Source organism: Micromesistius poutassou (genome assembly GCF_964030765.1).
Source record: "Micromesistius poutassou genome assembly, chromosome: 10".
NCBI classification, from domain to species: Eukaryota; Metazoa; Chordata; class Actinopteri; order Gadiformes; family Gadidae; genus Micromesistius; species Micromesistius poutassou.
In genome coordinates this window covers 14,681,631-14,695,288 of record NC_140280.1, presented here as the reverse complement: position 1 = coordinate 14,695,288, position 13,658 = coordinate 14,681,631, and the positions used below count along the sequence as shown (strand labels likewise).

At 43.2% G+C, this 13,658-nt stretch overlaps 1 protein-coding gene across 2 annotated transcripts in view; it reads right to left on the bottom strand.

The window, feature by feature from the left end:
* The window catches only part of gdpd5a (glycerophosphodiester phosphodiesterase domain containing 5a), a 22,610-nt gene extending 9,400 nt beyond the window's left edge, over nucleotides 1-13,210 (bottom strand). For both annotated transcript variants that reach the window (XM_084474420.1, XM_084474421.1), the window contains exons 1-7: nucleotides 12,894-13,210; nucleotides 8,365-8,540; nucleotides 3,274-3,377; nucleotides 2,786-2,879; nucleotides 1,876-1,935; nucleotides 1,524-1,622; nucleotides 335-428 (exon numbers count right to left, since the gene is read on the bottom strand). In XM_084474420.1, coding sequence (XP_084330546.1) covers nucleotides 335-428; nucleotides 1,524-1,622; nucleotides 1,876-1,935; nucleotides 2,786-2,879; nucleotides 3,274-3,377; nucleotides 8,365-8,481 — 568 coding nt within the window. In that variant the 5' untranslated portion in view covers nucleotides 8,482-8,540; nucleotides 12,894-13,210. The remainder of the gene's footprint in view (nucleotides 1-334; nucleotides 429-1,523; nucleotides 1,623-1,875; nucleotides 1,936-2,785; nucleotides 2,880-3,273; nucleotides 3,378-8,364; nucleotides 8,541-12,893) is intronic.
* Nucleotides 13,211-13,658: the final 448 nt, after the last annotated feature.

Below are 13,658 nucleotides of genomic sequence, written 5' to 3'. Positions count from 1 at the left end.
GAGGAGGAGGAAGAGGAGGAGGAGGGGGAGGAGGAGGAGGAGGGGGAGGAGGGGCAAGGAGTGAGGAGGTGGAGGAGGAGGAGGAGGAGGAGGCTGAGTAAGGTCGCTCACCCAAATAAATAACGATACTTTAATTTAAACAACAAATTGAATTTATTGTTATTAATTAATGGTTAATAGAGTGAACGTGAAACTGAAAGGTAAATAAAGTAAAGTTGTAATAAAGTCACACATCCAAAACACCAGAGGTGAGCTTTGACATAAGAGGGTATATTTAACACACAAGAACATGACGATGACCGGTGCTTGAACTGGAGACCCATAACACACTTACTGGACCTCTCCCTGCGGACCACGTATCCGGCCACCAGCCAGCCCAGCGCTGTGAACACGGCCAGAGCTCCGAGGTGCAGGAAAGGTGCTGTGGACTGGTGGCATAAAAGGTCAACACAGGTACACAGGGAGGGAGTGGTGTGGATTGAACTGTATGTAATGAGTTATTGCGGTAATAAGCATTAACTAACTACTACTACTTCATTAACAATGAATTATCGGTATCGTAATCATTTACTGATGTGTTCATGTTAACTATGGTATTAACTTATTATTATTATATATTATTATTATTTAATAGGGTTACCCTAAACCTAACCCACTAACACTTAAGCAATAGATCACGACAGGCTGTGTATACGGTCATTATACCACAGTTAAGAGACGTTGTCCGTCCCGACGCGCAGCGGAGGGACGGCGACCCCCTTAACTGTGGTATAATGACCGTATACCACTGACTGAAGTGATCTATTGCTTTTATAAAACGGTTACGTAAGTATGGCGAAATGAAAGTCATAGACACCCTCGATTTTGAAAAAGCGAGAAGTCGGAAAAGACGGAATACAAAAAAGTAGTCCCTCCTGGCTGCCTGCAAAGTGTACGGCGGTTGCTATGCAACACACTGTAGCGTCCTTCAGAGAGAAGGCTAGAGACGTAGCTCAGTTCGCCGGCAATTTAGCCTACTGTCGAGTTCACTCGCCGTGTGCCTTTTGCTTTACAACATTTCCACCCTCTCCAGCAATCAACATGTTTTTAGGCTTCAGTGAACTATGCTATTGCTTTTATATATAATAAACAACAGTTCAAGTTAGGCGCGGAGTGATACTGAAATCTGTAAACTGAACGGGCGTCATAGCTGTGTGTATACGCTCATTATACAACAGTTGGGAACCAATCAGATCGCTTGATTTAAGCCACCCGTTTTATAATAACCCTTATTCTAATGTTATGTTATAAAGCTAATCCCTGCTTCAAGTAATGTTAATTAATTGACAAGTAATGCACCCTAATTGTAAAGTGTTTCCCAAACGTTTGCAGTTTCTTAATATGAACTAAGGACTCTCCATAAGGTTTAGTCTTTTCACTCCACTTGTATTCATAATGTTGACGCGTGTTCTCAGCCACGGCCGCAAGGTGCCTTGGATATCTGCTGAGCGACATAAGAGGTTTCTTTATGTCACCGGACTGACCTGCAGAGAGATCAGCACGATGGCCCACTCCTCGCCCCACACATCGTCCACGGTAACCACCCCTGAGATGGTGGTGAGCAGCGTGACTAGCACGCCCACCTGTTGCCACCAGAGAGAGAGAGAGGGAGAGAGAGAGAGAGAGAGGGAGAGAGAGAGAGAGAGAGAGAGAGAGAGAGAGAGAGGGAGAGGGAGAGAGAGAGAGAGAGAGAGAGAGAGAGAGCAAGAGAAGACGAGAGAGCAAAGGAGGAAGAAAGAGATCACCGATGAGAGACTGCTGAAGAGTATTTAATTAACATCTAATGGCATATTGAAATGTGTATGTCACAGTCTGAAGGACAGATCATTGAACTACCTTATGCACCCAGTACAGGTTTAGCTGCTGGCCCAAGGAAATATGGAAGCATGCTAGAATCTGGAAGGACAGCAGAAGTATATACAGACAATTAGTTTCAATGAGGTGACACCTTGAGAAATGCCCGATAGGGGAGGATAACATAGAGTGAATGCTAGTGTGGTGGCGAGGCTGTTCGACTCCCTAATTAAGTACTGTCTTCGATTCCCAGTGACTGCAGAGCACAATGTCCCCTGCTCACTCCTACCTGCTCCTTTTTGAAGTGGCATGTCACTAAAAGGAGCCCCTTTCGCACATGCAGTCTTTCCTTGTAATGTTCCCGAAGATTTCCTGTATTTAGGACATGTGTGAATGGGAATAGGGATCGATATTCCGGGAAACCTGCACTGGCAATTTTCCTGCTCGAGACCTAGTTACAATTCTGGATCACTGCCGGTATGGCGGTGTTGTAAATGAAAGCAGTAACATTGCAAGGAGAGGCACAGAAAGGGTTACGTCCGTCTGACGTAAGACTCTTTCACGTGAAGCGAGAGAACCAATCACACGATTCGGCTGAGGAACTTTGAATCTGCGACTGTTTATCATAAAGGTCCCATGACATGCCACCAGGTGTGGTGTGATTAGCCGTTACAAGCCGTTTCTGTCTGTTATGACATCACAGGTGGGCGTGTCCACCTAGATGTGTGCTGGATAGATCAGTCTAGCGGCCTACCCAGTGGACTGTAGCACACGTTGATCATCTATCCGACACACATCTAGGTGGACACACCCACCTGTGATGTCATAACAGAACGGCTTGTAACGGCTAATCACACCACACCTGGTGGCATGTCATGGGACCGTTAACCTGCAGAAGTCACTGTAAGTTGCTCGTGATGAGGGTGTCTGCGGAGTGTGTGCGTGGTGTTACCGTTAGGAGAGAGACGTAGCTGAACCCCACAACACTGTAGGCCAGGATGAGAAACGTGTCATCTCGCCACTCTCCAGAGCGGTTGTACAGTAACCTGCAGGAGGGAGGGGAGGAAGGGGAGGGGAGGGGAGGGAAGGTTAAGGGAGGGAAGGGGGAGGGAAGGGAGGGAAGGGAGGGGAGGGAGGGAGAAGGGAGGGAGGGAGGGAGGGAAGGAGGGAGGGAGGGAGGGAGGGATGGCAGGGGGTCAGTCAACTGTTGTGAAACGTCTTAAAACTGCTTAAACCGCTTCAATATTTACAATCATTAATGATGTATTTATGAATAGTACAAATCTAAAAACATCTATTTGTTTATGGTGGTTATTTATGTCATTAACGTAAAATCAAAAGAAAAAATCGTCATTTCCTTGAACCCGTGGGCGTCTCAAAGCCCTCGTCCCGTGGGCCAGTAAAGAACCGGGGCAGACGAGGTGCTTTAGTTTGACTCACCAGTTGAACTGGTTGTAGTCGTTGTGTGCCACCAGCCAGAAGTAGGCCCAGAACAGCAGCAGCAGGAAGGAGCTGAACAGCATGGCCGTCCACGTGCACTCCCACTGGACACACGACAACACGCACACTTAATATCATGTCATCAAGACTGACTGCAAGGAGGCCTTGTTATGAGGTCATGGTGAGGAGTTGAGCGACGTCGTCAGCAGCCATGTCATTATGGTTAAAGGGGTGATGTTATGCAACCAGGTTTGAGTGTGATCAGCCATCACAAGCCGTTTTGTGGCTTGTGATGGCTGATCACACTCACTCACCTGGTGGCATAATATCACCCCTCAGATTAGAACAGTGTTTTACCATTATATTGTCAGGGTGCTGGAAACCCAGCTAAGTATAATACAGGAATCGATTCACCAGTCTGCAAGAAAGATGCCTTATCTGTACCTGGTCATTAACCACATAGATCTGTATTTACTTGGTTTGGTCAACAGCATCTGCTAAATGACCAACTACAAAATAAAGATTCTCACCATGCAATGTCCTCAACCCAAATGTTAAGATATTAGGGGGATAATCATAGCATATTATCGCCCTATAAACACATGCCTCACTTCTCACCCAGGGTAGCAGTGCCATCTTATTTGATCTACTTTGATCTACTGGGAAGTACTGGGAAGGATTCATATTTTGCTTTTGGGTAGTTGACCATGTTATTCAAAGCTCTGGTCTGTTGTGCTGTGCAGAGCCGGGGGGTCGGGTTGGGAGAGCAGTGAGTTGGGATATGCAGAGGCTCAAGGACGTGTCCCTGCAGTAATTGATAGGATTAGTTGCTAATGCCACCTGGAGCAGGCTGAGTGTCTGTGTGAGCGCGCATGTGCGTGTGCGTGTGTGTATGTATGTGTGTGTGTGTGTGTGTGTGTGTGTGTGTGTGTCTGTGTGTGTGTGTCCATGCGTGTATGCAGGGCCTCATCAGCTCTTGTTGAGCATTGATCAGCTTTGCGTCCTCCCTTCTACAACAGTGCTAATATTAGACCACTGGAAGGTGAGGAAGTCGCGGCTAAAACCACCGTGAAAATTGAGGGGGAGGGGAATTAAAGTGGCCGTGGGTGAAATGAAATGACTGCATTGGTGGACCATGAATCTAACGCTGAGGTCTGAAGGGAGTCCATTGAAAGGCATTACAGGCAGTTGTAGTTATTTCCATGATGAATGCATGAGGCTTAAAGCGCCTCATTAGTTGGCCGTAGTTGGATTGGTTTACTGCTCATGTTTCCCCTTAAATCCGTCAGCGAGGACAGTCATGACTCAATGCACCTACACTTTAGCTTAGAGATGTGCTTTTTGATTGACCATAAACTCTGTATGATTCCTGATTTAAGAGTGACTTATAGGCTAGCATGCTTGATAGGGTTCAATATTGCATGGGTGTAGGGGTCACCTGAGGTCATGGAAGAAAAAAAGCTTTGGCAGCAAGGTTGAAATTCCTTGAAGAGCAATCTGTTTAGTGAGACTAAACACAATCTCTTCATCTCCTCATTAACCACCACCTACTAAACTACATGCAGCCTAAATCTGAACTAGCCGCTTCATATTGCCTGATAAAACCCAACGTTTCCCCTTCACTCGATTAATGCAAGTTACGCATGTATTATCTTTATTCATCCTTGCCAGTTCCCCAACAAAAATATAAATGAGCCTTTTCCATTTGGTGGTAAACATTCCTATGACAAATTAGGGCCGTTTATTTCATTCGTTGACTCAGATGATAATTATATAGCATTTTGTTACAGCAATGTAAACAGGTTTCGCAGTTGTAATTTTCTGCTCATACAGATTGGTATTTTGGCAATGGCCTCTACACAGCATGACAGGAGAAAATAATGGTTTTGAGTTGGGTCAGGGATTTGGCAGAAAACGTAATTAGATCAAATGTACTTTGGCTTATAATTTCATACATATATAATAAAAAAAGCGACAATGTTTTTGATACAAGGTGAAGCTACAATTATCTCGAACTAAGCGGTCATTGAGAAACCAAGAAGCAATAAAGTTATAAAAACAGACGCATCAGCAATACATATGGTCATCTGCACATTGTATCACTTGGGAGCATCTGGAAAATGATATTCCTTTACTTACACTAAAGAACAAAGCGCGGTCAACTTTCATTTACCTTTAGGGTATTTAGCAGACGCTTTTATCCAAAGCGACTTACAATAACTACTAACACACTTATGAACACAGCGTGCACTGTTTACTTATTACTAACAAAGTAATGAACACAGCACTGTCGGTTTCTTAGTAACACAGTAATGAACACAGCACTGTTGGTTTCTTAGTAACACAGTAATGAACACAGCACTGTCGGTTTCTTAGTAACACTGTAATGAACACAGCACTGTCGGTTTCTTAGTAACCCAGTAATGAACACAGCACTGTCGGTTTCTTAGTAACACTGTAATGAACACAGCACCGTCCACTTCTCATGCAAAAACATGGATTGTTTGTCAACTGACGGTAAAGGAAGTGTGCCAGGATGAATTGTATGTTACGACCTGGTTCAGGAGGACGTAACAAAGCTGGGAGTCCAAACATGATAAACAAAGATATTTGGTCGTAAGTAATTTACAAGACTTAAGTAAATTAAATTAAAAAAAACATTAACATACATTTGTAGATGATTAATAAATGACATATTAAAGGCCCCCTATTTTACCACCAGTGTAATGTTCATTATGGCCCTTTTCCACCGACAGAACCAGCTCAACTCGCCTCGACTTTTCTTGCGTTTCGATCACCAAAATGTGGTACCTGGTACCTGGTACTTTTTTAGTCTCACCTCCGTCGAGGTTCCAAGAGAGCTGATTTGATACTTTTGTGTGACGTAAAAAGGCTGCTGGCCACTGATTGGCCAGAGAGTGCCTCCACTGGACGAGTCATGATGAGCGCTGACGTCTGAGCCTGACACCCGACACCGACATCTTTAAATACCAACATTAGCTCCTGTGTGTAGCCCTGTCTGTTTATGTGTCGTGTGGATAAGTACGTCACTGCAGTTTCAACGCATGCCTGCTATGTCGACCCGCCCACGGAAAAGAGGCCATGTCAAAAGCTACCGTCTAATGACATGTAGGAGTGTCCACCCAGAGTCAAGATGTATAGATCAGCCTACCAGTTGATCCATTCCACTGGGTAGGCTGGTAGGCTGAGCAATTATTATTCATCTACAAATGCATATAGACATTTTGTTCAAAATGAGTTCATCATTGCCTAAAGGCTTATAAATGACTTGTGACCAAAGATAGTTATAAAGTGTAAGCAAATATTTATATAATATTTATAAGAATAATATAAGAACTTCTATGTTATCTGTATAAATATTATAAGGTACGCCTTATAAAGCCTGCAGGCCCACCCTGCACAGGTGCACCACATTAGCTAACGACCCTCGTAGCCCCGCCCACCGGCTCCCTGCACAGACAGAGAGAGGCCGTCACATGTTTTATTCATGTGTAGTCTAAAAAGGACTGAAATATAACTATTTAAGGAAAGTTGTCTCTCAATATTGAAACCTTTCTTTGAATTTTATATTTAGTTAATAACTGTATAATACTCCAAGATGCTGCATTACCTTAAATGACAAAGAGACGAGGAGAGAGAAAGAGAGAGAGAGGCAGCTGTGCAGTCAGACCCTTTAACACATCATCAGCGCCCGGGACACACATTGGGTGAATGGAGTCATCCCGGGCCCGACCCGCTTTGTATTACGAGAACTGATTGACGGTGGGTTTGGTACTGCATGCCCAGTCTGAACACAGCTGGACATCTGGCCTGGAGAGAAACCCAACACTCCACTGATTATACTACTGCCATGTCCCATCAATGGTGTTCTCCCATTGAATGGTCCTGATAAAGACAGCGCCCAGTCTTTCAGCACACTTGGGGAAAATACTAAGTTCTCTTGGAAAGAATTACGGGCAGAGGGTTGTAAAAATGCCTGCCACCAGCTTCTTAAAGAGACCACCTGCACACATTTCTAATAATTGTATCTTGTAATCTGGATTTTCTCCCGAGCTGAATAATGCCTCGTTTAATAGTGACACAGTTTGGTTGTGTGGGCAGGCGGAGCCTTGGTGCAGATCTGTGCTTCCTTTGACAAAGCCTGACCTATTTTAGAGTGCTTACAGCACCAGACAAATGGAAAATTCTTCCAATTATTTCCAAAAGGTGAACAGGATTCAGCAGTATGACGCAGCTTCGCCATGGCCACATGAAAGATAAAGGACCTACATGGCCAGCAACATTATGTTCTCTACACAGGCTTAATGCCATCCTGTTGACACTTACCATACCCTTGAGATTCTGTAGACTTTTGTTTGATTCAGGGCTAGGATATTGCTGCTGCATAACACGGTTAGAACTAAATATCATCTAAATATCCCATAATTCCTGGATCTAGACACTAACACTCTAGACCTGCACGTCATATAAACGGTTACTTGAGTTAAAAGGCACATAATCAGGACTTCACACACGTCCCTTTGCAATTCGACACAGGGGATTAGCTTTCTCCACACCGCTAAGGTAAAGCTGCTTTCTCCACTCTTCAATGTAAATAAACTTAAATGAGCTCAAATATTGGGTTGTGAAGACACAAAGGAACAACGGTGCAGGCATGATGCACCTGGAGTAGATGGGAGGAGGCCAAAGTCTTTGCTTTTGTTATTTAGCAGAATCTGAAGAATTTAGCTTGAATCTAAAGTGACTCACAAGTGAGGCTGATCAATCAAACCATATCAAAGCGATCAAAATTGGATTAACCAAAACAAAAAATGATATTCTACCAAGTTTCTAAAAAAAGAATTGACAGAGGAGTGCAAAGAGGCTATAGAAATCAGAAAGGGGAGGATTAGCGCAGGAGACATAAAAACACAGAAACATTATATTTTTTACCAATTATTTGTGTATACCTTTATATATACCTTTAGTTTCCATGGCAACAGAAAAGGTCATTAAAACCAACCTCAGTGAACCCAACTCTCGCCCTTACAGCCTCTACAGCCGTACCTATATCTGGATTCACGCCCTCACCTTAGAGCTGTCATCGTGGGAGCGTTGGTAGCGTTTCCAGCGGCAACCATAGATCCCGGTCACAAAAGACACAAACACCTGCTTCTCATAGACCTGCAAGGGTTGGTGTTTCACCATGCTCCTTCAGCCTCGACCTGCCACCAGTCCAGTAGCATCCCCCACAGGACGGGGAAACCCTGGGGAAAGAAGACCATTAGATGTTCATTACAAAAAAAGATGCCCTCATAAAGATGGACTCCAAAACCCACACAGGAGACAGGGAATACTAGGGAAAGGAAACGGTTGAATACAAAAACTATTCCCTCGCAATCCCACACAGGACAGGGAACCTTGGGGGATGAAATCAGTTAATTATAAAAAACTATTCCCTCACAAAGATGGCCTCCGAAACCCACGCAGGACAGTCCAGTGAGCATCCCACGCAGGGCAGGGGACCCCAGGGGAAGGAGAGCGGTTAATTACAAAACCTATTCTCTCACAAAGATGGACTCCAAGTCCCACGACAGGGAACCGTTGGGGAAGAAAGTGGTAGGATGGTTCTCTGTTTTAAACATTGGCCTTTCCTTGTGTCCCAATGTGGGCCTCCGAAGAACAGTCAACCATGTTTTCTTTGCCCTGTCTCTACCCTGCACTTCAAGGTCTAACATGAACATTGTTTAACATGCAGTTGCTCTTCCAAGACATATCACAATATCCTGTCATATTATTATGAAAATCACCATCAATAGGTTGACTGCCCCACGCCTTGATTTGAGAAGCAGCAGCTGCAATAGAAGAGGCCAGGGCAACCTGCTATTAGGCAGTTTTACTGTCCACACGGAGCCAGTAGGTCACTATCTACAGGGTTTAAGAACCCCAGAAGAGTTTCTAGACGGGCAGCGGTGCAGGCGCAGAGCAAGGCCAGCATGTTGCCTTGAGAAAATGCCGGTTACCATGGCGGCAAGAACAAAAATGACCATGGGAGGAGAGATAATCCCAGGAGGTTTTTTCCCCCTGGTGAAAAACAACTATTCATGGAGAAGAACGTTTGCGGTTTTGAATTGAGAAAATCTAGCTCTGTTGGAGATGGCAAGTTAGTTGTAGCCTTAACTTGTGTAGCTCATCTAAATGAACAACCTTTGGAAGTAAATAAACAGATAGAGACAGACAGTCTTCAATTCAAGGAATTTGATTTGCTCTTGCCTGGTTTACAAGGAAGTCAGTATCGTCAAAAATACATGAGGAAGCTCGATTGACTTGATAAAAAGATGTACCCTAAATGGAAAACAAAAACAAAAACAAAAACGTTGGAGCAGCTGTCTAAGCAGAGACCCAGCCCCTGTCAACTCCGATGGGCCTATCTGGGTCAAAGAGTCCCCTCCTTAGCAAAGACAGACGTCCAGAATTAAAGGACATGTTCACTCCTTCAGGTCATGTAAGGAAACGAGAAGAGATCCTATTTTTCAACGGGTGCAAGAGTAATGATATGAAAGAAAAACAAACGTTTATGCTATACAAACATCCCAAGAGGTGGATTTTCATTTGATGATTCCACAATAACAAGATGGCAGATAGGCTACAAAACATATTACGGAAGAGTTATTGATAACTGCGATTAGAGCTTTGATAAACGACAGCAATCCCATTTATACCGGGTCTGTCAGGTTATAAACCATTGATGAATGACAATGAAGACAATTTAGGGGAAGACTGCGGCTGGCACAAATAAATACTGGGATGTGTGAACAATGTGGCCACATGAATCATTTCAATCAGGAAGAATAAATCCATGTCATTTATCGCTGTGATAAGCATGACTCAGCGTCTAACACAGAACCCACTAATTGGAATCCCCCAAGACTGCAAAGTCGGTGTTACGATCATTAATAAATCAAAATGAATAACCGATAAGGGAATGAAATATCCTTTTCCACGATGAGTATTGAGAGATGAGACCAAGGCTGCTGCCGGACCCAACCATGGATTAAAGACCCAACCGAAGGACGAAATGACAAGAAATGTGGTTCTGTGTCATTATCTCAATCAGAGAGATACTATTTGTTATTACATGGGGGGCGGAGTCTCCATAGAATAAAAATAGGAAGACAAAACCTAAAGCAAACTTTGTATATTTGAAGTATGTTTGTATATTGTGTGTATGTGTGTGCATATATGTGTATATTTGACCATGGCGATTGAAACCATGGCATATCAGCTTAGATGTGTTGGCTGTCTAGAATATATATATTACTATTGATTTTAAAACTCTCAAGGGAAAGGCTTGCCTGATGTTTATCTTACTGTAAAATTCTCAATAAAACATTCAAAACTGATTCTTTTCTACACTGGTTGTCAGTATAACTGGCTGCCCAAAGACACACAGCAAAACATTAAAAAAAATGCATCCTTTTTCATTTTCCTTGCGATTCAATCTTTTGGGATGACGTGAAGACCAGTCTTCACATGTCAAACTGAGGCCCCGGCTTCCTGTGGTCGGTCACTAAAGATCCCATGGCATCGTTCACAAGACTAGGGGATTCCTGGCCAAATTCCTAACTGGGCCCTTCTACCAACATGGCCCCCTAATCATCCCGTGAACTCTAATGGGATTGATTCATTCCACACCTCTCCACTGTGACAGCCCAGCCAGTGCGTGTTCTGGTGCTTACTGGCTGACGTGCATCACACAGGTGGGTGCTACCAGTGTGCTAGTGGATGAGGCTGACTGCCAAGCTGGTTGTAATATGCTTTTCATTAGCGTCAATTTGCAGATGCAAGGCAGACCATACTTGTGAGGAGGAGAAACGTTTTCCTCGTTTAATTTGGGATATCAGTAATCACAACACTTTATCCTGTGCGAACGGTTGCACCTATCGAACAGAACCCTTCGTTCTCGTCAGGTTCCAGCTGCTGACCTCACCTCCATTTGGTCATTGGTTCAGCTTTCCTTACGGCTCTCGCCTGCCAGAACTTTAGTAAAAAGGCAGTGCTGCCTCGCCGAAATAGAATGTATGATTTGGTTCATCTCCAGAAATCTCCATGTTTCCGGGAACTAATGTGACCGCCTTTGTTAATAATTTAATAATCTATTAAACCTCAGCCATCTCATTTGTAAAAGCCTTTAGCCCACAGAGCAAATGTCACATTCTATATTTAGCTTATAATATTTGTCATTGCCACCCTTTTCTGGGCTCTTCCCTTCGTTCATTGCGTCATGAAATGATATATAAATAAAGGTGTAATCATTCATTCATTAAGGGCCGAATGAACATTTTCCATTAGTGCTCTGGCACGGTGTGCTAAGCATCATGGAGAGAAAAGATTTTTCCACATTTCCACATTTTCAACAGTTTCAAATCACCTGGTTTAACACTACACTATATTTTCTCTGATAAATCAAAAGATTGTAAAGCCCATTTGAGAGGTCTTTCGCTGTCTCTTTGAAATTGGGTTTGGAGTTGATACATGATATGGTGCGACAGAATCAATTGATCAAGTTTTAAGATCGTCCTTGCTGTGATTACACTTGACCCTGTCTGCACATCATCAGCAAGGTGATTGACTGTTGTGCACAACTACTTAAGAGTGAAGGTGATGGATGAGATAGGCATACTTGATGCTGAATCATGTTTCTATGTTATGTAATTTATTATGTCCACTGTTTGGTGAGTTTTCATGTCTATGTATGTATGTATGAATTGTGTATGTATGCTTGCTGCACAACATATTGCCCCACTGGGGATAAAAAAGACACCTTGAACGTTGAAAGCTACTTTACACCATCTGAAATGGTTGAAAGCAAAGTCAGTTATAACTAAGGTAGTTTAGAAAATGTATGTAATCTACTAATACAATTGTAAGAATGGACATTCCACATACAATAAAAAAAACAATCAGCCAATCAGAGTATAATTGAATTAATGTCATTATGCAATTAAACTGAAGTTTCAACATAATCCATATAGTTATGATGGCTTTTCTTCCGATTGTAATATATTGGGCTTACATGACCTCCATAGCCATAATTGGGTAACCATGGTTACAGCAGACTAGATCCAGTCGATTGCTGAAGCTTGAAATGCCTTTTCGCCTATTGCTGTAAGCTTTCCAAAATAAGGTAATGTATGTATTTATGTGCAATTGTATTGATTGGATGTGAAAATGAACACACATTAGGACTGATAGATAAGTTAGCCTGAAGGAATGATGGTTGATGGATGTATCTATATGTTGGAAAGACAAGTTATAAAATCGCCATATGACAATTTATTCTAGATATGTCCAAGAACTGACAGCAACATATTGATAGTTAACGGTCTACCTACAAATCCATCAGTCAATGAAAAACCAAACACTGTAGGCCATGCTAAACGACAGAAACACAGATGGACTAACAAGAAGATAATCCCATAAACTACACACACACACACACACACACACACACACACACACACACACACACACACACACACACACACACACACACACACACACACACACACACACACAGAGACAGAGACAAACACACACACGCGCGCATGCACACTCACCTTATTTTCACGAATGCGTCTCTGCTGAAAGCTGTTAAAAACGGCTTACTTCTTGCTCTTCATTACCATTAAAAACGAAACACAATCCTCCACCGGGAGGATTTAAACTTAAAAAGATAATTTAAAAGGTCTTCTAAAGTTTCAGCGCCGCGACGTGACAACAATCCAACGGAACACATTAGTTGACTCAATTTAAACTACAGCGGCGAATGACGACGGAATGTGCGTTTACATTTCAATAATCAATGTGTTCGTTGAATTGTATTGAGGTGCACCTAGATATTATACTTTGCAAAAGTGTTTGAAGAAAAAAAAAGCCCCAGCGATAATCCCTCTGACACGCGTGGGTGGAGCTCTTGAAGAGGCGATATCTCTGTGGTCCGACACTGCGTGGAGGAGGGCGTTCTCCTCCACAGTGCAGGGGCCGGTGGCAGGTGTAGTGTCACACAAGTCCACGAAGGACTGGAGAAATACCGTGTGCACGGTTTATTAAGCAGCTCGTTCCTGTCGCATTAAGTGGACTTCAAACAATATCCGATTTGCATCAACATGTATTTATCAAGGCTATTGCTGGCTGTACCGCTCCCTAGGCTGTTTAGATCCCTCCCAGCACCCCGTGTGTCACCCGGGGTCACCAGGCCACCGAGCAACTGACGAACGGTTCAAACAACTCCAGGCTCAGGAGATTATTAACATAATATAATAGTAACATTATATTTAACATATATTTTTAACATTGTGTAGATCTACGTCTGTATAAGTTGT